The following is a 23,080-nucleotide window of genomic DNA, read 5'->3' as shown; positions in this document are numbered from 1 at the left end:
CCATCATCCCAGAAACCCTAGAACCATGACAACTCGCATACCACCAGATTCACAGATTCACAGATGACGCAATCTCCATTGCACTCCACACCGCCCTTTCCCACCTGGACAAAAGGAACATCTATGTGAGAATGCTGTTCGTTGACTACCATTCAGTGTTCAACACCATAGTGCCCTCACATCTCTTCACTAAGCTAAGGATCCTGGGACTAAACACCTCCCTCTGCAACTGGATCCTGGACTTCCTGACGGCCACCGCTAGGTGGTAAGGGTAGGCAACAACACATCTGAAATGCTGATCCTCACCACTGGGGCCCCCTCAGGGGTGCGTGCTTAGCTTCAAGTTCCTTGGTGTCCACATCATTATCAAACTATCATAGTCCAAACACAGCAAGACAGTCATGTAAAGGGTACGACAATGCCTATTCCCCCTCAGGGGACTGAAAAGATTTGACATGGGTCCTCAGATCAACAAAAGTTCTACAGCTGCACCATCGAGAGCATCCTGACTGGTTGCATCACCACTTGGTATGGCAACTGCTCGGCAACCAACTGCGATGCGCTACAGAGGGTAGTACGTATGGCCCAGTACATCACTGTGGCCAAGCTTCCTGTCATCCACGACCTCTATACCAGGCAGTGTCAGAGGAAGGCCCTAAAAATTGTCAAAAACTCCAGCCACCCTAGTCATAGACTGTTTTCTCTGCTACCGCACAGGAAGCATTACCAGAGCACCAAATCTAGGTCCCAAAGGCTCCTTAACTGCTTATACCCCCAAGCCATGCTAAACAGTTAACCTGGATTTACATTGACCCCCTTTTTTACGCTGCTGCTACTCTCTGTTTATTATCTATGCATAGTAACTTTACCCCTACCTACATGTACATATTACCTTAACCACCTCGACTAACCTGTACCACCACACATTGACTCGGCACCGGTACCTTCTGTGTATAGCCTCATTATTGTTATTTTATTGTGTGAATTTTTTTCTAACTTTTTTACAATTCTAGATTGTTGGTCAAGGGTTTGTAAGTAAGCATTTCACATTATGGTCTACACCTGTTGTGACAAATATGTCTCTGTGCATGTACTCCAACCATTGGCATCTGCGCTTGGCTACATTTCCTTGGGTAATACTGCCCCTAAGCTGCCATTCAGAGAAACCGCATGTTAAATTCCTGCCAATAGTTTTCGAAAGTCTTTTGACAGAGACTAACCAATTCAAGAATGGGTTACAGTCAGAATCCAGTTGTAAGGGGTGGGTTTCATCATCACCTGAAACAGAATCATGTCTCTGCCCAAACAACCTTGGGTCTCTGACCTTGGCTTGGGGCTTTAATGAATCAGTAAAATAGGAGTCGCTAATCAGCCCAAATTGCTTCTCATATTAACTGTGTTTACCAGTTAGCTATACCTACCTGAAGAAAAGCACATAGCGGTTCTCCACTGACTCTAGGCCTAGACCACAGGAGGTTGGTGGCACCTTAATTGGGGAGAACGGGCTCGTGGTAATGACTGTAGTGGAATCAGTGGAATCGTATCAGCTTCATCAAACACATGGTTTCCAGGTGCTCCGCTCCGGACATTATTATGAGCCCCTCAGCAGCCTCCTGTGGCCTAGACATTACATTCCATTGACTCATTTAGCAGTAGCCGGGTTAAAGGTCGGTTAGGGCCCTGTTGTATTGTTTTGTTTGGTGTTTGAAACATCAGTCATTAAATATGATGCCTGATCAACTCAAAAATAGGAATAACTTTTTTAAATATATTTGTTTACATTGTCTGACATTACCATTAATTAACTTGCATCTTGTCTGTGTGTTTTTGAGTTCTCCAGGACAGCGTGGTTGACTAACGTGCAGCAAGTAGCCTACTGGTGCGTTCCTGCCTTTGAGAATGCTCGCACCTGATTGAGCGCCTGTTCATTTTTTAAATATATTTTTTATTTTACCTTTATTTAAATAGGCAAGTCAGTTAAGAACAAATTCTTATTTTCAATAACAGCCTAGGAACAGTGGGTTAACTACCTGTTCAGGGGCAGAACGACGGATTTGTACCTTGCAGAGGCGCTACTCTATTTGGAGAGGGCGTGGTATAGAGAGAAATAGAAATAGTAGTAACTCTGCCATTGTTTGCGAGCTCTATATGCCTATTTTTGTTTTGCCAGTGATACAAGTAATGTGTTCAGCATTTATATATTGAATAATTAATATAATATGTATATTTAAACTGTAAAATTGAAAATGAATTATATACTGTGGAAATGTTCTTGTTTAAAATGTATTCATGTGGCTAATTACCTGCCTTGTTAACTTCAAGGTATGGGCGGGGCTATATAAGCAGCTGTCTGGCAAGTTTATGGAAATCTCCGATTCAGAATCAGATTGGGGTTGGATGGCTGCACCTAGCCCACAGGCCAGTGTTAACTTCCCAATATCAGGTAACCTTTCTGGACTTTATTCTGCATGAGTTTTGCAGGGTTAGTTGTCATTCTTTAAATCAGCAGGTAAGCAGGAAGCCTCAATGTTAGAGCGTTGGGCCAGTAACCGAAAGGTCGCAGGTTCGTATAGTGTAGCCGACAAGGTGAAACATCTGCTGCTGTTCCTTGAGCAATGCACTTCACCCAAATTGCTCCAGGGGTGCTGTACAATGGTGACCCTGGCTGTGACCCCACTCCCTGGGGGCGCCTCAGGGGCAGTTGGGATATGCAAGAAAAACATTTCAATTACACACTTGTGTGTATAAGGACAAATATCAGCACCACCAAATGATTATTATAGCTGTCTTTTTGCTTTTCCCTCTTTGGAGCCTTGTTACAATTTTTACTTTTATTTATTTCACCTTTATTTAACCAGGTAGGCTAGTTGAGAACAAGTTCTCATTTGCAACTGCGACCTGGCCAAGATAAAGCATAGCAGTGTGAACAGGCAACAACACAGAGTTACACATGGAGTAAACAATAAACAAGTCAATAACATAGTAGAAAAAATATATACATTGTGTGCAAAAGGCATGAGGTAGGCAATAAATAGGCCATAGGAGTGAATAATTACAATTTAGCAGATTAACACTGGTGTGATAAATGATCAGATGAACATGTGCAGGTAGAGATACTGGTGTGCAAAAGAGCAGAAAAGTAAATAAAATAAAAACAGTATGGGGATGAGGTAGGTAAAATGGGTGGGCTATATACCGATGGACTATGTTCAGCTGCAGCGATCGGTTAGCTGCTCAGATAGCAGATGTTTAAAGTTGGTGAGGGAGATAAAATACAACCTGGACTCAGTAGTAGACGTTACATAGTAAATGTAAATCTTTCTCATTCAATTTAAATCAAATCAAATGTGATTTGTCACATGCTTTGTAAACAACAGATGTAGACTAACAGTGAAATGCATAATTACGGGCCCTTCCAAACAATTTCAGAGAGAAAAAAAGGGAAATAATAGAAAAATAATAACACAAGGAATAAATAATCAATGAGTAACGCTAACTTGGCTATATACAAGGGTTACCAGTACCAAGTTTATGTGTAGGGTCAGGGGGTAATTGAGGTAGATTATGTATGTACCTAAAAGTAGGGATAAAGGCAATAGGATAAATAATAAACATTAATAGCAGCGTATGTGATGAGCCGAAAGAGTTCAAAAAGGGTCAAAGCAGATAATCCGGGTAGTTATTGGTGAACTATTTAACTAACTATTTGGCAATTTTATGGCTTGGGGGGTAGAAGCTGTTCAGGGTCCTGTTGTTTCCAGAATTGGTGCATTGATGCCACTTGCGATGTGGTAGCAGAGATGTCTATGACTTGGGTGGCTGGAGGCCATTTAGTCTGATATGTTATGTTTCGTATGGTATGTATTAATTTGTGTATGTCCATCATCCATTTCTTATATGTTACGAATTGCAATTCATACAATATGTTATACATTTGCAAAATATTTGATATGTTACGAATTCCAATTTGTTGTGGCTAACTTTAGCTAGGGATTAGGAGTTAGGTTAAAGGGTTAAAGTTAGGGGAAGGGTTAGCTAATATGCTAAGTAGTTGCAAAGTAGCTAAACAGTAATAAGTAGTTGCAAATTAGCTCTTTTTAAATATAAAAACACTTGGATTCCTTTGCCATGACTGTACCAATACCTTTAGTCTCTTCACTAGTATCCAACCTTCGCATATCTACACTATTTAATGTTACATTTGCAGTCTTTGAGAAAAAAAAGTGATGGGTCTCTGAAGAACTGACATCTTTGACCAAGACTCAGGGGTCATGACCTACACTGCCACTGAATTGAATCCCGTTACAGCTTTTTCAGCATTAAATTATCATACTCTCCCTCTGCAGGTGTCGCCTTCCTTCCCCAAGTATGTTGACTGAGACATGGCATGCATAAATAATGAATTCTCAAATACCCGGTTGTCACAGAGACTCACATGCTGGGGTTTCAGATAATTTTACAGCCCACCCCACACACACGAGAGGGGCTGCCGCTGAGCTAGCGGATTAGAAAATGCAGCTCAGTCAAAAGTTCTCTGATGAGGTTGATGCTGGGAGATTGATCTTCATGGTTGGTTGACTTTCTCCGGCTCATGCTGCTGCAGCCTTCCTCCCCGAACAATTAGCATCTGATTGAGGGGAGATGTGGGCGCTGTGAAGCCCACTGCATGGACTATGTGATGCCTGGCATACAATTCTGAAGAAAAGTCACATTTTTTGCTAGATTGACATTTTAACAAAAGAAACGTAATGACAGATCAATGTCAAAGGCTTTTAAGAGATTTAAGGAATTAAATGTTTTTAAAAGGGGCAATTAGGCTACTTTATGACAGCAACTTTTTATCATGATTGTACCATCATGTATTGATGAAGGTGATCTTGTGATTTGACCTGGACCATGATTAAAAATAATTTAAATGAATTGCACTCCAAACAAATGGTGGCACAGCTCCTTCTTGTGGTCGTCTATGTAATTGTCTTAATTTCATTGAACACAAAAATCCATACCACACAGAAAATCAGTGATTCAATACCATTTTTATTTTATTTTCAGTGTTTTTATATAAAAACATACTGGACTTTGCCAGCATCCACTCCCACTGGCTATAATGTGGTTTTCCCAGAGAATAAGACCAGGATCAAGTCTATTTACAGAACATCCATACAAAAATGGATTTTGAAAAAAAAATCTACCCACTGCTACCCCAGATCCTCCAAACTGAATAAAACATAATGGATTCTATCACCCCACCTTTAAGATTAATGCCTCTGATTAAAACAAACAATATGCAAAAATGGCCTTTACACAGTTGGCTCCTAGTGAGACAATAGTATCTCTTACAATTCTTTCTATATAAAGTAATGCATATACATTTCTCCTTTACAATAAATTAGTACAGGCACATTCACCTATGGTCATGGTATAGGTCCCTGTAACACAGTCAAAACCATTGTGAACGAAGACAACGTTTTTACAGGTTATTCACAGATCTCTCTCACACACACACACACACACACACACACACACACACACACACACACAACAAAAAACTGTAAAAAATAAAAATAAAATGAATCAAATCTGGGCAGCAAATTTTTGGTTTTGTGTGAATGATGCACTTTCTGGTTTTAAACATTGAAAGCATCTTATGTATACAATTATATAGATTTATATAAATATGTACAAACAAAACACACTAATTCCCATAAAAACATTATTGTATTTAAAAACCACAATAATGCAGAGAGAAGCTTGTCCATAAACTTCAATAACTTAAGAAACCATAAAAAGTAGCCGAAATAAAAACAAACGTTCAATCGATACAGTATATATTTTGCCCTGGATTAGTCTCAGTTGTAGCCAAGACTTGCACAGGTTGTAGCACCAGCAAATATTTAATAAGCACCATAGTGCTGACATGAATCACCCCTACAGCATAAATAGCAAGAAAGTGAACACGCAGTACCAATAACTGAAAACAGAATAAATTAGTGTCACGCCTTGTACAGGTATTTACAGGGTTAAATACAGGGCAACTGCAGAGAGGAAATGAGGGTGAGAATCATGATGGAAGTGAAAGTTGCAGCAGTGAAAGGTGCAGCATATTACAGGACAGAAATTCAACATTCGTCAGGTTAGGCCAGTGATTTTCGTGAGTCAGTTCTAGGACTCTGTATTAAGGTTTTTTGCACACGCCAACCCAAATCGCTTGAGTTCAGTTGCATAGCTCATTGATTCATGTGGATATTACATGTTGCCAGCTACAGTTTTTAGAATGGGATAGATTAAAAGGGAGCATGCGTGTAGTGGTGTCATACACACACCATTTACCCATGAGCAGCTCAGTTGATATAATCAAGACGAGGTGGAATGGAAACCTGCACCAAGAGACCGTAGGGCTACTTACTTGAGGGCTTTAGATTCTACCCCAGTACACAGTAAACACGAAGAGAGGGTGTGTGTGTTAGAGGAATACTGGGACTGCTGTGGAATATCAAGTAAACTAAGGAGAGTTGAAGAAGGGCTCCACCTAGAGGTGAGGGGATGCATGAGCAGGTTTAGTCCACATTGCAGGGCTTGCTGCTAGGCTTGTCCTTGACCTGGCTCAGGTGGCTCACAGCGCGATGAAAGGCGGTCTGCACTGCTTTACGGATGCCAGAGGAGCAGCCCTCCATCAGTTTGATCTTGTCCACAGTCTTATTGATACCAAAGGGAACCATCTTGGCTCTAGGAAGCCATTGCCTGTCAAAGCCAGTGACATATCATTAGGATGATGCTAGAATTATGCTACATCATATTACCTCTGACTGCCATTGCAACTCAAGATAACCTCAGCACGGACTATTTGATTAAAAATAAACTGTCGGCCACATTTGAAGTTTATTACAAGTGTAAAACTATAGAAGGGGAGTGTCGTCTCACCAGCTGCGCTTGTTGTCGAAGAAGTGGACGAGGAAGAGTTTCTCTTCGGACCTGTACTGCATCTGCTCGCCGACCCTGAGGACGTCCAGAGGGGGTAGAGGGAGAGAGACCCCGTTGTGGTGACACCCCGCCCTCGGCATCTTGTGGTCTATGATCTGCATGGGGGAGGGGGCGAGAGAAGTGATTGGTTGTAGTGACCTGAAAACAAGAGGATGCAGGGGAATCCTGGTTGTGGTGCAGCAAAGGTTCAAACTGGTGGACAGGAATGTACATTAACACAATCACACACTGACGACACACACTACCACACACAGATGCCATGCTACCTGAGTCACCCAGAAAGCTGTAAGCAATCTGTGTGACTACTAACACACTCAAACCACCCACAACACACTGAAGCTGAGCAGCTAGCTGCAGGGCGTGCACAAAAACGAGCTACACCACTTACGATGAGAGGAATGGATTGAAATGGGACATATATAGATGGGCATTGGCCAGTCTGGGACATGCACTCACTCAAACTCACCAAGGCGGGGTAGGAGGGATATCCACTACACTTTGCCCAAACTAGTTTAAGGGGTTCCAGTACATATGTTGCAGCACTAGCAGGCATCCAAATATTTCCGTTGCCAACTTCTACGGAAGCAGGAATAATGACAAGCAAGTTATGGGGGGGTTCACTGCAAACAGACAAGAGACTACTCTAAAAGCCATGCTCACACTGACAGGACACACAAAAACATGAACATACAGTACGTTCACTTACAGGGCATCAAAACACTGAAATACAGTTTTAGTTGTAGGAATTTTGAAACAATGTGAATTGTAGAGGGTAACCATTACTTTGTTTGCGACAGAGTAGAAGATGACTGAAAACTGCTGAATTATGTATAGGAAGTGGGATTTCTTAGTCTAGACTGGGTGACGAGGAGACCATTGGGGCCTTGGGGCATGTCAGCGCAAGCCACTAGGACAAGATGGTGACAGAATAAGGGTTGTTTAAAAAAAGAAAAAAAGTTTGCCCTGGCCCCAGTGTTAGAACGCAGAGTGCTGGGAGCCTCAGTTGTCCTTTGTCAAACAAGCTCATGTCACTTGTCACACTGTGCTCAGATGCATTCTTACCAAGGAACACACACATTCTGGCACACATATTCTTGTCTAAATCAAAATACATTGGTTCCCCTGACTATCTTGCATTGATTATATGCAGACTCACAAGACTATATACACTGAGTGTACAAAATAGGAATACCTGCTCTTTCCATGACAGACTGACCAGGTGAAAGCTATGATCCCTTATTGATGTTACTTGTTAAACCCACTTAAATCACTGTAGATGAAGGGGAGACAGGTTAAAGAAGGGGTGTGTATGTGTGCCACTCAGAGGGTGAACGGGCAAGCCATTGAACGGGGAATGGTAGTAGGTGCTAGACGCACTGGTTTGAAGTGTCAAAAACTGCAACGCTGCTGTGTTTTTCACGCTCAACAGTTTCCCGTGTGTATCAAGAATGGTCCACCACCTAAAGGATATTCAGCCAACTTGACAACCGTGGGGAGCATTGGAGTCAACATGGGCCAGCATCCCTGTGGAACGCTTTTGACACCTTGTAGAATCCATGCCCCAAAGAATTGAGGCTGTAACTCAATATTAGGAAGATGTTCCTAATGTTTTATACACTCAGTGTATATCTGCTATCAATCTCAGAACTTGCTTAACACTCATTCTATGAATATCAATAAAACACAATTCAGGACAAAAACAGCCCCTCTGCTAAGCCTGGGTACGAGTCAATTTGTGCTAACCTTCCACTCCTTGCCACTAGCAGGTCTGGATTTCAGGCTACCCTCTACTTTTCTAAGCTGAGACTTGTGGTCCAAGGGAAGCCAATTAATGTAAGAACAGCAGAATTCTGTGATGTCTACTGGCCGATGAGTTATTGAAAGTGGTAGAATTCCAAAGCTAAAAACAAACTACTATGAACAAGCCTTTGGGTAGCAGGCAATGACAAGAGAACTTAGCCAGCTATTCCAGATAGAAATGTTAGAAGGATACAAACAAATGTATACATTTATCATTCATAATATAAGTCCAGTCTTCGCATATGTTTACAGAAAGAACCAGTGTCTCACCTGCTGCAATCTTAGCGGCTTTGGTAAAGTCCCCATTTTCGATACAGGTGATGAGTGCGTTTTTGTCGTCCACTGTGCTCCTACGTGCCATGGATGGCCTCCCTTTTCCGTTTTTTGGCACTCTGACCGTGCTACAGTAAAAACAAAGGGAAACCGAGGAGGCTACTGTGAGCAAATGGCAAATGCGCTAATAATCGAGTGCAACATTTTGCCTGGTAAGTGATGATAGACTACAGACAGCTGCTGGAGGATCTAGATACTACATTAACGTGGCACTGTGATGTAGGCCCACTGCCAATCCTGTACCTGGTGCTACACAGCAGAGTGCTGCTGGCAGAGAGAGTGCATTATTGCCATTGTGCTGAGGAGTTAACAAGCATACCTTGTGCTACACAGCACGCTGCCGCTAGAGGAGATGCTGGACTCAGAGGCACAGCGTCGGCGAGGCTCCAGCGGCCTACTGGGGCTAGCCTCGCTCTCTGGCTCAACGACAAAGCCATTAGCTAGTCCTGGAGACAACGAAATGGTCAGAGCCTGCACACACACTTGCCTCTCCATTACTATGACATTTGCAAACCAAAAATATGAATTTTGTACATGAATGAGAAGAAAAGGGTGACATTTGCATATTAACACTGGGCTTTACCTGTGTCAAGGCGCTTGATGGGCGATTCCTCATCTTCGTCACAGTCTCCACTGGAGCTGTGGGTCCTCTTTCTGGGTAAAAGGAGGGTCTCAAGGCGAGGAATGACAACAGAGAGGAAGGTTTTGGCCCCCAGCGGCGGGGAGCCGGGCAAGTGCTCTGCTGTCCTTGGGGGCTTCTGCAGGCTAGCACTCTTGGACTTGCATAAGAGCACATTGGTCCGCCTGTTGCCCGTGCCAGAGGGCTCTGCGAGCATAGAGGTGGCCACGAAACTGAGGTCACTGACTGGGAACAGCGGGTTACAGATGTGCCCGTTGACGGGTTCCTGGGGTACAGAGGTAGCGGTCTTGACGCCGTTGCACTTGGAGGTCTTCTGGCTCTTGTCTGCATTGGATTTGATGGGCTTGAGCATGGGAGGTTCTGAATGACTGTCTGAGTTGACAAGCGGCGGCGAAGAGTTCAACGGCTCTAGTTTTGGTGGGGGCAAAGACTTGCCTCCTATACAACCAAAACAGAAGCACAGTAGAAAATGAAAATGATTTTGACATGTGGAACAAACAATCATTAGCTAATAGCCTACAGTTCATCAAGTAAGATATAAAGAAGGTTTATTGAACCAATTCATAGCTTTAGGACAGCCCGATATGTACCTTCTTCCTGTGTGCTGTGTCCAGTGGGAGGCAGCGGTTTATCCTCAGTATCTGCTGGTTTCGGTTCAGAGGAAGCGGCAGCGGGGTGCCTCGTCTTTAGGTATATCTCGCTGCGAACATCTGTGATGGTCTTTTTGAGCAGCTTCAGTCGCTTGCTGCGAGACGGACTGGACTTCATGGCACTGCTCAGGTCCAGCTTCTCCAGCAGCTCTTTAAGTTGCTCCTCCAAAGACATGTGCTGGCGGTTGGCTGGGTTTAGTATCCGGTCCACTGCAAGACATACACAGACAACAACTTAGTTGGCTGAGCTCAAAACATTTCCCCATTCCCCAAAACTACAGTAACATGAATCAATCGCTGTGTACAAGATAAATGGAGAGGTAAACATATATAGAATGTCCTTACCATCGTCCCAGGAGAAAGGGGGAAGAGCCTCCACCTTGGGCGGCTCAGGGAGGTGCATCCCGCTGACAAAGTCAAAGCCGATTCGCTCTGCATACCGACGAGTCTTCCTGAGGATGGCCTCGCCTTGGTCTTGTAGACGCAGACCGGCCTTGTGGAAGAACGTGTCCTTGGCGTTGTACTTCATGCAGTTGAATATGATCTGGTTGAAGTCGGCCTCAAACTCCTCCAGGCTCTTGTAGCCGTGGGCCTCAATGCGCTTCCTCATGGTGGAGAAGTCCATTGGGTTCTTGATGTGGTCCAAGTAGTCAGGCACCTGAGGATGGAGAGATAATAATAAATAAAATAAAAACACGATGCTAAGTGAAAGGTACCCAAATAACTAAATAGAACAATATACAATCTCTGTGAGGGTACCATTTGTTTGTCATTAGTGAAAGTAACATTCTATTGGGGGTATGGGGGACCATACCTCTTTAACGCTGACAGGCTGGGCAAAGATCTTGGCCTGGTCCTTCTCCTGAAGCTGGTCCAGGACAGCGCGTAGTAGAATGTTGAAGGGTGTGAGCTGTACCTCTAGAACGGACTGTTGGAGCTTCATCTGAATGGATACAGGACATAACACAAAGCTGTAGTATACTAACATTTACAAGGGGATCCAACAACCAATTCTAAAGCTCTTTTTACAATGCAGATTATATCTTTTGAAAGGAAATTAATTTGACCTCATTTTATTGCTACTACTAGCCATTGCTATGCTGTCACACAAACATTCTTATTTCACTACTGGGGTTATGAGAATGAAAAACCGAGACCAATTCTCTGTACCTCCTCTCTCTTTATCTTCTCCCTCTTCCTGATCATTTCGAGCAGTAGGCGAGCTCGCTCCAGGTCGTGGCGTAGGCGGTGCCATTCCTTTAGCTGCTCCTTCATCACTCGATTATCCTCCACCCTGCGATCCTGTAACATCAGTGTCCAAAAGGGCATTTTAATTAACATCCACAAGACCTTAATCTCAGGTAAGGCGGCAGAAAATGACAAAGAGCTACAGTGCCATCAGAAGATATTCACACTCCTCGACTTTTCCACATTTTGTTGTGTTGGAGCCTAAATTTAAAATGGTTAAATGGTTAAAATGATTAAATTGAGATGTCACTGGTCTACACCTAATACCTCAAAGTCAAAGTGGAATTGTGTTGTGAAATGTTTGCAAATTAATTACAAATTTAAAGCTGAAATGTCTTGAGTCAATAATTATTCTTCCCCTTTGTTATGGCAAGCCTAAAGTTGCATGGGCTCACTGTGTGCAATAATAGTGTTTTAAATTATCTCTGTACCCCACACTAAGGTCATTTAGGTGAGCAGTGAACTTCAAACACAGATTCAACCACAAAGACCAGGAGGGTTTTCCAATTCCTCACAAATAATGGCACCTATTGGTAGATGGGTAAAAATATCAAAAGCACACATTAAATATCCCTTTGAGCATGGTGAAGTTGTTAAATTACATTTTGGATGGTGTATCAATACACCCAGTCACTACAAAGACACAGGCGTCCTTCCTAACTCAGTTGCCGGAGAGGATGGAAACTGCTCAGGGATTTCACCGTGTTGACTTTAAAACAGAATTTAATGGCTGGGATAGGAGAAAACTGAGAATGGATCAACAACATTGTAGTTACTCCACAATACTAACCTAATTAACAGAGTGAAAAGAAGGGAGCCTGTACAGAATAAATACAAATATTCTAAAACATGCATTGTTTGCAACAAGGCACTAAAGTAATACTACAAACATTTTGGCAAAGCAATTCACTTTTTGTCCTGAATTCAAAGTGTTGTATTGGTTTTGCCTTAAAATATTACTGAGTACCACTCTCTATATTTTCAAGCATAGTGGTGGTTGCATCATGTTATGTGTATGTTTGTAATCGTTAAAGAACGGGGGGGGGGTTCCAAAAAATAAATATGGACCGAAGCACAGGCAAATCCTAGAGGAAAATCTGGTTGTCTGCTTTCCACCAGACACTGGGGGATGAACCACCTTTCAGCAGAATGATAACCTAAAACACAAGGCCAATCCACACCAAAGTTGTGACCAAGAAGACAGTGAATGCTCACGAGTCTCCGAGTTTGTTTTGACTTAAATCTGCTTGACCATCTATGGCAAGACCTGAAATGGTTGTGAAGCTGTGATCAACAACCACTTTGACAGCGCTAGAAGAATTTCTAAAATAATAATGGGCCAATGTTGCACAATCCAGGTGTAGAAAGCTCTAAGAGACTTAACCAGAAAGGTGCTTCTACAAAGTAATGCCTCCGGGGTGTGAACACTTATGTAAATTAGATGTTTCAGTATTTAAATTTTCAATAAATGTGAAAACATTTGTAAAAACATGTTTTCACTTTGTCATTATGGGGTATTGTGTGTAGATGGGCGAAGAAAATAATATACTTAATCAATATTGAATTCAGGTTGTAACAACAAAATGTTGAATAAGTAAAGGGGTATGAATACTTGCTGATGCACTGTACCTTCAATGGACATCGACTGTGATCTATTCGTTTTTGTTTATTTTACTCCACTGACCAACAAACTAGGTACATTTCTATTAAATGTCTTCTTTTATAGTCTATATTGAAATGGATAAATGGCCCATATCTCTAGCATCCAAAAACCTACATTTGAGAAAAAGGCCGAGACACAGGAAACTGTCTTTTTCTCAATTCAAGTATTAGTGTGCTTTATTTTGATTTCCAAGCACTGGAGAGCGGTTTAAAAACAACACAATTGTCTATTACAAGGAGTCGGGGACCATGAAACCTACTAAACAATTACACTAACCACTAGACTGACCGGCTGCTCTGGTTTGGGGGGTTGAGGGTTGGCCTGTAGCCGCCTGATCAGTGGCACGCCGTTCCTCGACTGTCTCTTCAGCATCCAGTAGCTCAGGACCCGCTCCACAAACGCCTTCTTCTTCTGGACAGACACTTGATTGAGGATCGTGTCGAAACTGAGAGGGGAGAATATGTTAGCATTGGTCAGACACAGGATCATTCTTTTTAATGCACATTTCACACATTCATTGGGAGATTTGTTGTTTAGGAAAATATTTAGTTATTGGTAGACAAAAGAAGTAAAAAAATAATATGCCAACCTGCTGGGGGTTATACTAGGCCCAGGCACAGCTGGAGCCTCTTCCTCAGGCACCACCACTATTCTCTTGCTCTTCTTCTTCTGCCACCCTTTTAACCTCGTCATCCCTCTTTTGTCGCCCCTCTTGTGACAGACACCGTTTTTAGCATGGCCTTCCTTGTAGATAGCAAGGGGTCTCCGGGTGCACCCTTTAGGAGTGTGAGCACAGCAGAAGGCTGTTTTCTTCACAGAGAAAGTGGGCGACCCCGTATCTGTGACTTCTTTGACAGGCTCCATTTTCATGTAGAGGCCGGCCTTTTGGGCACAGCTGACATGGAAGGCTGTGTAACAGTTAACTTTGTGACACTGGATGCAGGCCCCGGCGCCCTTCTCCTTGCAGAGGTAGCAGGTGAGTTTCCAGCGGGCGGGCGGAATATTGCTGACACCGTCGATGGGCTCGATAAAGACTGTGTCGGAGAAGCCCACTTCTGGCACCCACAGGGCACACACCACGTGGCCCCAGCGGTCATCATCAGTCTTCTTCAGGGCACCGCCTTTGTTGGGGCAGAACACACACTCAGCGGGCCGTGAGGGGCACTGGAGGCAGTGACGACACAGCCACTGGCCCTCAGGGATGTAGGGAACACCGTAGCACTCCTGGTGCACGGCAATGTTGCATGAGTCACAGAAGAGGATGACGTTGCTGTCCTGTCCGTCTCCATCCATGCAGATGCAGCACACTGCATCCTCATCGATGAGGGTCTGCGGGTCGCTCCGACCCTGGCTGGCAAAGAAGGACTCCTTCTCAAAGCGGTCCATAAGGAACTCAAAGAGGTTCTGGGACACCTGACTGACGCCCTCACTTTTCCTCTTCTCATTGAGAAGATCCAGCCAAGCGTAGTCCTCCTCATCCATATCGTACTCCACTTCCTCATCCAGCTCTTCGGCAGTCTTCTCAGAATACTTATAATATATGGAGGGCCGCCGAGGCACCGCGGGAAGGTTGTACTCCACTGCGCGGAACTTGGGTTCCAGGAGGGCGCTCCCTTGCGGGGCAGCCCCATGCGTGGTGGTGAGGGCGGCGCTCTTCTTCTGCTGGTTGTTTTTGAGCCTCACCGAGCGCACCAGCACTTGCTGGGGCTTCTCGTTGTTCTCCTTGTTGCTGTTGCACTCCATGATCTCTTGGGCCGTGGGATCATCGTCAGCGATGACATCCAGCTTGTCATAGATGCTGATCCTGTGCACGCGGCCATCTATCTCTAGATCCACCATGCGCTGGGCCTGGGCGTATGTCAGGGTCTCCTTGTTCGGTGAAGGTTTGATGGGAGAGGGGGCCCTCTGGGGCGTGGACATGCGATTATAATGCCGTACTTTTTTCTTCATCATGAAGACCTAAAAAAATGCTAAGAAAACACACTTTGATTGAGATTTTACTTAGGCCAATACCAACCAAGATTGTAATATATCAAGTCACAATTTCTCTTTCTTGGTTTCAGTTGTCTATTATTTTTTTGAGTGGACAGAACAGAAGGCTTTTCATTAACATGGCAAATATCATGGCTGATGAATACAATGTGTCATCACTTTTACTTCCTTATGGTGTGCAGACGGGAAAGAAATGTAAGTAGGTGTATGTAATAAATGCAATTTCTCCACAACATGGATAGGCCTATATTTGCTTGCTAGTAACCTAGGATGAGCCTAATAAACTTGTATATTCACCCAAAGTCCCAAACTAGCCTACTTGAAGTGTGGAGAGGCATACCTTTCTTGTTGTTCTGTGAAATCAGAAACTAAATATTTGTAACTACTCTAAATTATTTGGAAGGTAAACGGTATAAAATATTAGTGTTGCTAACTGTTAGCTGCATAATAAGTGAACAGATACTATTAATTTCGTAGTTGAGCATTCATTCAAAGTGCATGCTAAACAGAGGAGTAGCTAAATAGACAGTTTGCCTGAGCTGTCATCTCTTTTTCGAAGAGACACAGTCATTGAAATATTTGGCAGACTCTGGGCATGTACACACTACACAATGAAAGCCAAACAAAGCAGCTGATTTATGACTCCAAATGGTACCAGGCGACTGTTCTTGGGAAATTCCACTGACAACAAATATAGGTATCCTCAACTAACAGAACACATTGTAACGAAGGGGGTGAGACGGGAGAAACAAATGGGAAGTCCCTTGCGCACATCTTATTAAGTTGACATAATTGCTAAGCAACCATTTAGCTAGCCTAGCTAACGTTAGTCAACGTTCAGCAAAGAAATAGCTAACCAATTAGCTATTGTGGCAATGCTAAATTGTGCTACTTAAACAAAACTATCTAGATCTCTACCATAACGATAGCTTTGCCTTGATAGGTATATTAGGCTAGCTGGCTAACTGCTAGCGTAAAGCCAATTTATTGTGGCCACCTAACGTAGCTAGCTAGTAAGACGCATAACCTACATAGCTTTAGAAGTAACGTTAGTTGAAGGTTGAGCCAGACATACATAATATTTATATTGAGCTAGGAGAGGAGGATCCGGTAAAAGTAGCGCCAGCGGCCTCAAGTCAAGAGCTAGCTAGCTAACGTTCACAATAAACCAAGGAAGGAAATATGGCGTCCGACTAAACAAGAATCCGAGTCGATTCGGTCACGTTTAAGTTATCATTTTCTTCACTAGAATGTATAATCCATTTGTATAAATGCATTTAGGTTGTTCTGAAAAGCATACATATGTGCATAGACAGCAAATTCGGCTATAGCCATCTAACGTTACCTTTGTATTTTCAGTAATTCCGCTTTTGAAAACAGCAGCGCTTGCAAGCAATGGCGATGTGGCCTGCAGAGCAGCAGCAGTAAATCCACACACAATCCTTTCATCCAACGGGCACCGCTCGAGCAGCTTTGAATTATAAATTTAAACGACGACGGTCTAAATTCCAAAGTCGATTCTATTACAAACATAAATATTTCTGAAGAGCCACCAAATACTAATGTCCTTTTGCGACTTGCTAACGATCAGTAGCTAGCAGCCCCTGGTTTCTTTTCGCCAACAACAATGCGGTTGTGCGGCTCCCCAGTTACGGCATGACGTGATTACGTCCCAGCGAAAAGAAATCGCAAACATCAAGGTGGGGGGAGTTTTAGCTAGAAGGGATCAAGTTTTTGTTAAATTAACGTTTCGTAGCACAAAGTTTCCCACAAAGGTCCAGGGTGGCTGGTTGACCTATTCGAATCGCAAATACGATGGGACAATCTGGTGGTGGTAGGGTTGTTAATATTTGATTATAGCTTGGATTGAGATTTCCTATCATGAATGTCGTTTTCTCTACCCCAAATTGAGACAACATCCCCAGGACATTAAAAAAAGATAATTTCCTGCAATTCCACATATTTTTACATTGTTTAGGGCCATGACCAGGGTGAAATAAAAAAGGTTTGTTATTCAGGATTCTTTTCAAATTTAATTTGAAATTACTTGGTTTGAAGTTACTTTGAGATTATTTGGGAATGACATTGAGAGTATGCTAACTGGGGGACACTGAATTACATTGTTTTTTGGTTAGAAAATGTTCATATTAACAGTTGGTGGAAGTGGTCATTTACGGCATATTGTTTTGTAGTTGTACAGTGTAATTGTATAATCAACTTAAATTGAATGACATATATTTTGATTTGTTTAATACTTTTTTGGTTACTACATGATTCCATATGTGTTATTTCATAGTTTAGATGTCTTCACTATTATTCTACAATGTGGAAATAGTAAAAAATTAAGAAACACCATTGAATTAGAAGGTGTTCTAAAACTTTTGAATGGTAGTGTATATAAATCTCACACCCCCATACAAAAAAAATCTAATAAAGATGTGTATTTTCATTATGCAAAATGTACTCGGAACATTCGTTTTTTGTTCAATGCATTTGTTGCTTTGAAATGTATTTATATATTTAATGGTATACATATAAAAACCATACATAAATCTCACAAGTAGGGATTATTTATTTTCTAATTGCATTCAGTGTCTTATCACTACTTTGTTGTTTCTTGTAGCTCCTGTAGATTACATTTGCCATCTCATTTTGAGATTAGATTGAGATGGCATAGATAACTATTGTAGGTTTATAATTTGGGATGTAAAAGTTTTGAAAACGTATGACTTATGTTACTGTACTTGCAGTGCTTTCTAGTCTTTTACAGCATATGACTAAATTATTCATTTTTTGCAGATCGAAATTTACCCAGGTTTGAACTTTACAGTCCCAAAGAACGTCAGGAGGGCAGCCATGCAACAAGGCAACAGTTCAACTGTGATGGCAAGAGCACTGTTGGGTGCTTTAAGATGTTGACATGTTGCTGAAAAGCAACCTGAGAGCTTCTGTATGTACAGAGATTATTTTGACTGTAGAATTAGAATCGCAGAAGATCCAATCACATTTGGTCATTTTTGGGAGTGCTCCACCTTAGAATGCACATCAAAGGATAACAAACGAAATGTTGGAGATACATTGGCTGTGAAAAGAGGCTACTTGCTGTCCACCCCAACCAGCACTGTTTGAAATGGAATATCCATTCTACTCATTCCAATTATATCGACAATGGCAGTAGTGCAGTATGTACAGTCGAAGTCTGAAGTTTACATAGACCTTAGCCAATTACATTTAAACTCTGTTTTTCACAACTCCTGACATTTAATCCAAGTAAAAATTCCTTGTCTTAGGTTAGTTAGGATCACCACTTTATTTTAAGAATGTGAAATGTCAGAATAATAGTAGAGAGAATGATTTATTTCAGCTTTTCTTTCTTTCATCACATTTCCAGTGGGTCAGACGTTTACATACACTCAATAAGTATTTGGTAGCATTGCCTTTAAATTGTTTAACTTGGGTCAAACTTTTCGGGTAGCCTTCCACAAGCTTTCGACAATAAGTTGTGTGAATTTTTGCCCATTCCTCCTGACAGAGCTGGTGGAACTGAGTCAGGTTTGTAGGCCTCCTTGCTCGCACACGCTTTTTCCGTTCTGACCACACATTTTCTATAGGTTTGAGGTCAGGGCTTTGTGATGGCCACTCCAATACCTTAACTTTGTTGTCCTTAAACCATTTTGCCACAACTTTGGAAGTATACTTGGGGTCATTGTCCATTTTGAAGACCCAATTGCCACCAAGCTTCAAATTCTGGACTGATGTCTTGAGATTTTGCTTCAATACATCCACATAACTTTCCCACCTCATGATGCCATCTATTTTGTGAAGTGCACCAGCCCCTCCTGCAACAAAGGACCTCCACAACATGATGCTGCCATCCCCATGCTTCACGGTTGGAATGGTGTTCTTCGGCTTGCAAGCCTCCCCTGTTTAAAGGAAAAGGAAAGTTATGTGGATATATTGAAGCAAAATCTCAAGACATCAGTCCGGAATTTGAAGCTTGGTGGCAATTGGTCATTGTGGCAAAACAGTTCTATTTTTGTTTCATCCGACCAGAGGACATTTTTCCAAAAAGTACGATCTTTGTCCCCATGTGCAGTTGCAAACCGTAGTCTGGCTTTTTTTATGGCGGTTTTGGAGCAGTGGGTTATTCCTTGCTGAGCAGCCTTTCAGGTTATATTGATATAGGACTCATTTTACTGTGGATATAGATACTTTGTTTCCTCCAGCATCTTCACATGGTCCTTTGCTGTTGTTCTGGGATTGATTTGCACTTTTCTCACCAAAGTACGTTCACCTCTACGGGACAGAACACCTTTCCTTCCTGAGCAGTATGACGGCTGCGTGGTACCATGGTGTTTATACTTGCGTACTATTGTTTGTACAGAGGGATGTGGTACCTTCAGGCATTTGGAAATTGCTCCCAAGGATGAACCAGACTTGTGGAGGTCTACAATTTTTTTTCTGAGGTCTTGGCTTTCTTTTGATTTTCCCATGATGTCAAGCAAAGAGGCACTAAGTTTGAAGGTAGGCCTTGAAATACATCCACATGTACACCTCCAATTGACTCAAATGATGTCAATTAGCCTACAGAAGCTTCTAAAGCTGTGACATAATTTTCTGTAATTTTCCAAGCTGTTTAAAGGCACAGTCAACTTAGTGTATGTAAACTTCTGACCCACTGGAATTGTTATACAGTGAATTATATAAGTGAAATAATCTGTCTGTAAAAAATAGTTGGAGAAAATTACTTGTGTCATGCACAAAGTAGATGTCCTAACCAACTTTCCAAAACTATAGTTTGTTAACAAGAAATTTGCGGAGTGGTTGAAAAACAAGTTTTAATGACTCCAACCTAAGTGTATGTAAATTTCCAACTTCAACATTATATGTAAGTATTATTTGTAGTGTTGTACAGATAAGCCAGAGTCATTGTCTTCAGAACTAACTCAAATCTGTCTGTGTCATTATGACTTGGGGGAATTATGTATGACAGATAGGTGGCAAAGCTACACTGAACAAAAATGTAAATGCAACATGTAAAGTGTTGGTCTCATGTTTCATGGGCTGAAATAAAATATCCCATACATTTTCTATACGCACATAAAGCTTGTATTACATTTACTGCAGAAATTAGTTTACATCCCTGTTAGTGAGCATTTGTCCTTTGCCAAGATAATATCCATCCACCTGTCAAGTGTGCCATATCAAGAAGCTGATTAAACAGCGTGATAATTACACAGGTATACCTTGTACTGGGGACAATAAAAGCCCCCTCTAGAATGTGCAGCTTTGTCACACAACACAATGCCACAGTGGTCTCAAGTTTTGAGGAAGATTACAATTGGCATGCTGAATGCAGGAATGTCCACCAGAGCTGTTGCCATGCCAGAGAATTGAATGTTTCTTTCTCTACCATAAGCCGCCTCCAGCGTCGTTTTAGAGAATTTGGCAGTTCGTCCAACCAGCCTCACAAACGTAGACCACATGTAACCACGCAAACCCAGGACCTCCACATCCGGCTTCTTCGCCTGCGTCTGGGGCAAGCCACCCGGACAGCTGATGATACTGTAGGTTTGCACAACCAAAGAATTTCTGCACAAACTGTCAGAATCATATCGGAAGCTCATCTGCATGCTCGTCATCCTCACCAGGGTCTTAACCTGACTGTAGTTCGTCTTCGTAACCAACTTCAGTGGGCAAATGCTCACCTTCGATGGCCATTGGCACGCTGGAGAAGTGTGCTCTTCACTGATGAATCATAGTTTCAACTGTACCAGTCAGATGGCAAACAGCGTATATGGCGTTGTGTGGGTTATTGGTTTGCTGATGTCAACGTTGTGAACAGAGTGCCCCATGGTGGCAGAGGGGTTATAGCGTGTCCCAGTTCCCACCAATGTCTAGCAACTTCACACAGCCATTGGAGAGGAGTGGGACAACATGTCACAATCAACAGCCGGATCAACTCACACCAGATACTGACTGGTTTTCTGATCTATGCCCGTAACTTTTGTTTCAAGGTATTTGTGGCCAACAGATGCATGTCTGTATTCCCAGTGTGAAGTCCATAGATTAGGGCCTAATTAATTTATTTACATTGACTGATTTCCTTATTTGAACTGTAATTCAGTAAAATCTTTGAAATTGTTGCATGTTGCGTTTATATTTTTTGTTCAGTGTAAAAGGGGAGAAGATTGGATCCTGAACAAGTGACCACAATAACTGCTAAGTAGGTTTTTGTTAATCGATTACAAATGCGCATTTGACAGTGTGGGGATATCAACATATTTTCAAAAGAATATGACTTATAAATTACTCATGTCATGCTAACTTCAATAATCTCCAAACTGCATGCAGAGACTGAACAAGTTTTAAAAATGAATACCCCATTACAGTGTTGGGAAAAATGCAAATTAAATCAATTGAAGATGTTAAAAGGATAGCTCACTTTTTGACACCTTATAGTCAGAAGGCTAACAAAAAAACAATGGGGGTGATTTGGGAAATTAGACAAAGTTTAATGTTCCTGGCCAAATCCCCTCAATTTAATAGTGGCTATTTAAACAACTCTGAATCATGGATAACAATTTCCCCTGACCCATAGACTACTTTAGGGGTAAGGAGGCATCTTACTGACTATAAGGTGTAAAAAAAAGTTAACTATCCCTCAATTGAATTTACAAATCAATCATTGCAAATAAGACATTAATGGTCAGGGATTTCTTATTAAACTGAATCTTTAGTAATTCTATTTAAGACCCCAAAACCCAACCCCTAACTGAGTGCTCTTTATTTTATATTTGTTGCTTTCCCTCCACATATGCTGTCATGAAGCTTTTCCCGAATGCAACAAAGGGACAAGTGGGGACGGCTTAAAAGAGTTAAATGACTGAATTGAAAAGCGACGAGAGAAAAAAATGTGATGAATAGGATGAAATATTTTTTTTTGTTGTTTGTTCTAATGTTTTATTACCATGACTACAAGTATCACTGAAATAATGCTCCTATAACATATGTTAACACATCGTTGTGACATAAAGGACAAATACACTAAGTATACAAAACATGACATGACCAAGGTGAAAGCTATGATCCACTTCAATCAGTGGAAATGAAGGGAATGAGACAGTTTAAAGTAGGATTTTTAAGCCTTGAAACAATTAGGACATGGATTATTGGCCATATACCACAAACCCCAGAGGTGCCTTATTGCTATTATAAACTGGTTACCAAAGTCATTAGAGCAGTAAAAATAAACGTTTTGTCATACCCGTTGCATACGGCTGTCGGCCAATCAGCATTCAGGGCTCAAACCACCCAGTTTAAAAATGGGCTTATACTATGGCATTGTTGAATACTTGTTTCTGATTGGCATGAAGGGCATTCTAGAGTGTACATTATTTAAGAAATAAGGCCCGGGGGGGGGGGGGGTGGTACATGGCCAATATACCACGGCTAAGGGTTGTTCTTAAGCAAGATGCAATGCGTCTTGTCCTATCGCTACAAGGTCGAGAGCCATGCATCCTCCGAAACACAACCCTACCAAGCCGCACTGCTTTTTTGACACACTGCTCGCTTAACCCAGAAGCCAGCCGCACCAATGTGTCAGAGAAAACACTATCCAGCTGGTGACCAGAGTCTGCTTGCAGGACCCAGTCCTCCACAAGGAGTCTCTAGAGCATGATGGGACACAGCCTGTGATCAAACATGGGTCTGTAGTGACGCCTCAAGCACTGCGATGCAGTGCCTTAGACCACTGCGCCACTCAGGAGGCCC

At 42.2% G+C, this 23,080-nt stretch overlaps 1 protein-coding gene across 3 annotated transcripts; it reads right to left on the bottom strand.

Annotated features, from left to right (window-relative positions):
* Window positions 1-5,017: 5,017 nt before the first annotated feature.
* On the bottom strand, window positions 5,018-16,933 carry LOC135509570 (bromodomain-containing protein 1-like). 3 transcript variants are annotated; one of them, XM_064930335.1, is made up of 13 exons: window positions 16,653-16,933; window positions 13,905-15,285; window positions 13,604-13,760; window positions 11,575-11,706; window positions 11,219-11,347; window positions 10,750-11,062; window positions 10,345-10,614; window positions 9,698-10,192; window positions 9,434-9,560; window positions 9,052-9,182; window positions 7,448-7,557; window positions 6,922-7,076; window positions 5,018-6,741 (listed from the first exon to the last, which is right to left on the bottom strand). In XM_064930335.1, exons 2-13 carry the CDS (start codon window positions 15,266-15,268, stop codon window positions 6,558-6,560), a joined length of 3,567 nt encoding a protein of 1,188 aa, XP_064786407.1. In that variant the 5' UTR covers window positions 15,269-15,285; window positions 16,653-16,933; the 3' UTR covers window positions 5,018-6,557. The 3 variants fall into 3 exon arrangements, with proteins under 3 accessions (XP_064786407.1, XP_064786405.1, XP_064786406.1); XM_064930333.1 differs by lacking the exon at window positions 7,448-7,557 and having other exon boundaries at window positions 6,605-6,741; window positions 13,592-13,760; XM_064930334.1 differs by lacking the exon at window positions 7,448-7,557 and having other exon boundaries at window positions 6,605-6,741.
* Between the last annotated feature and the right edge of the window lie 6,147 nt (window positions 16,934-23,080).

This window comes from Oncorhynchus masou, chromosome 22 (assembly GCF_036934945.1).
Source record: "Oncorhynchus masou masou isolate Uvic2021 chromosome 22, UVic_Omas_1.1, whole genome shotgun sequence".
NCBI classification, from domain to species: domain Eukaryota; kingdom Metazoa; phylum Chordata; class Actinopteri; order Salmoniformes; family Salmonidae; genus Oncorhynchus; species Oncorhynchus masou.
Note: the sequence above shows the minus strand (reverse complement) of the source record. Positions and strands in the feature narration are given on the sequence as shown.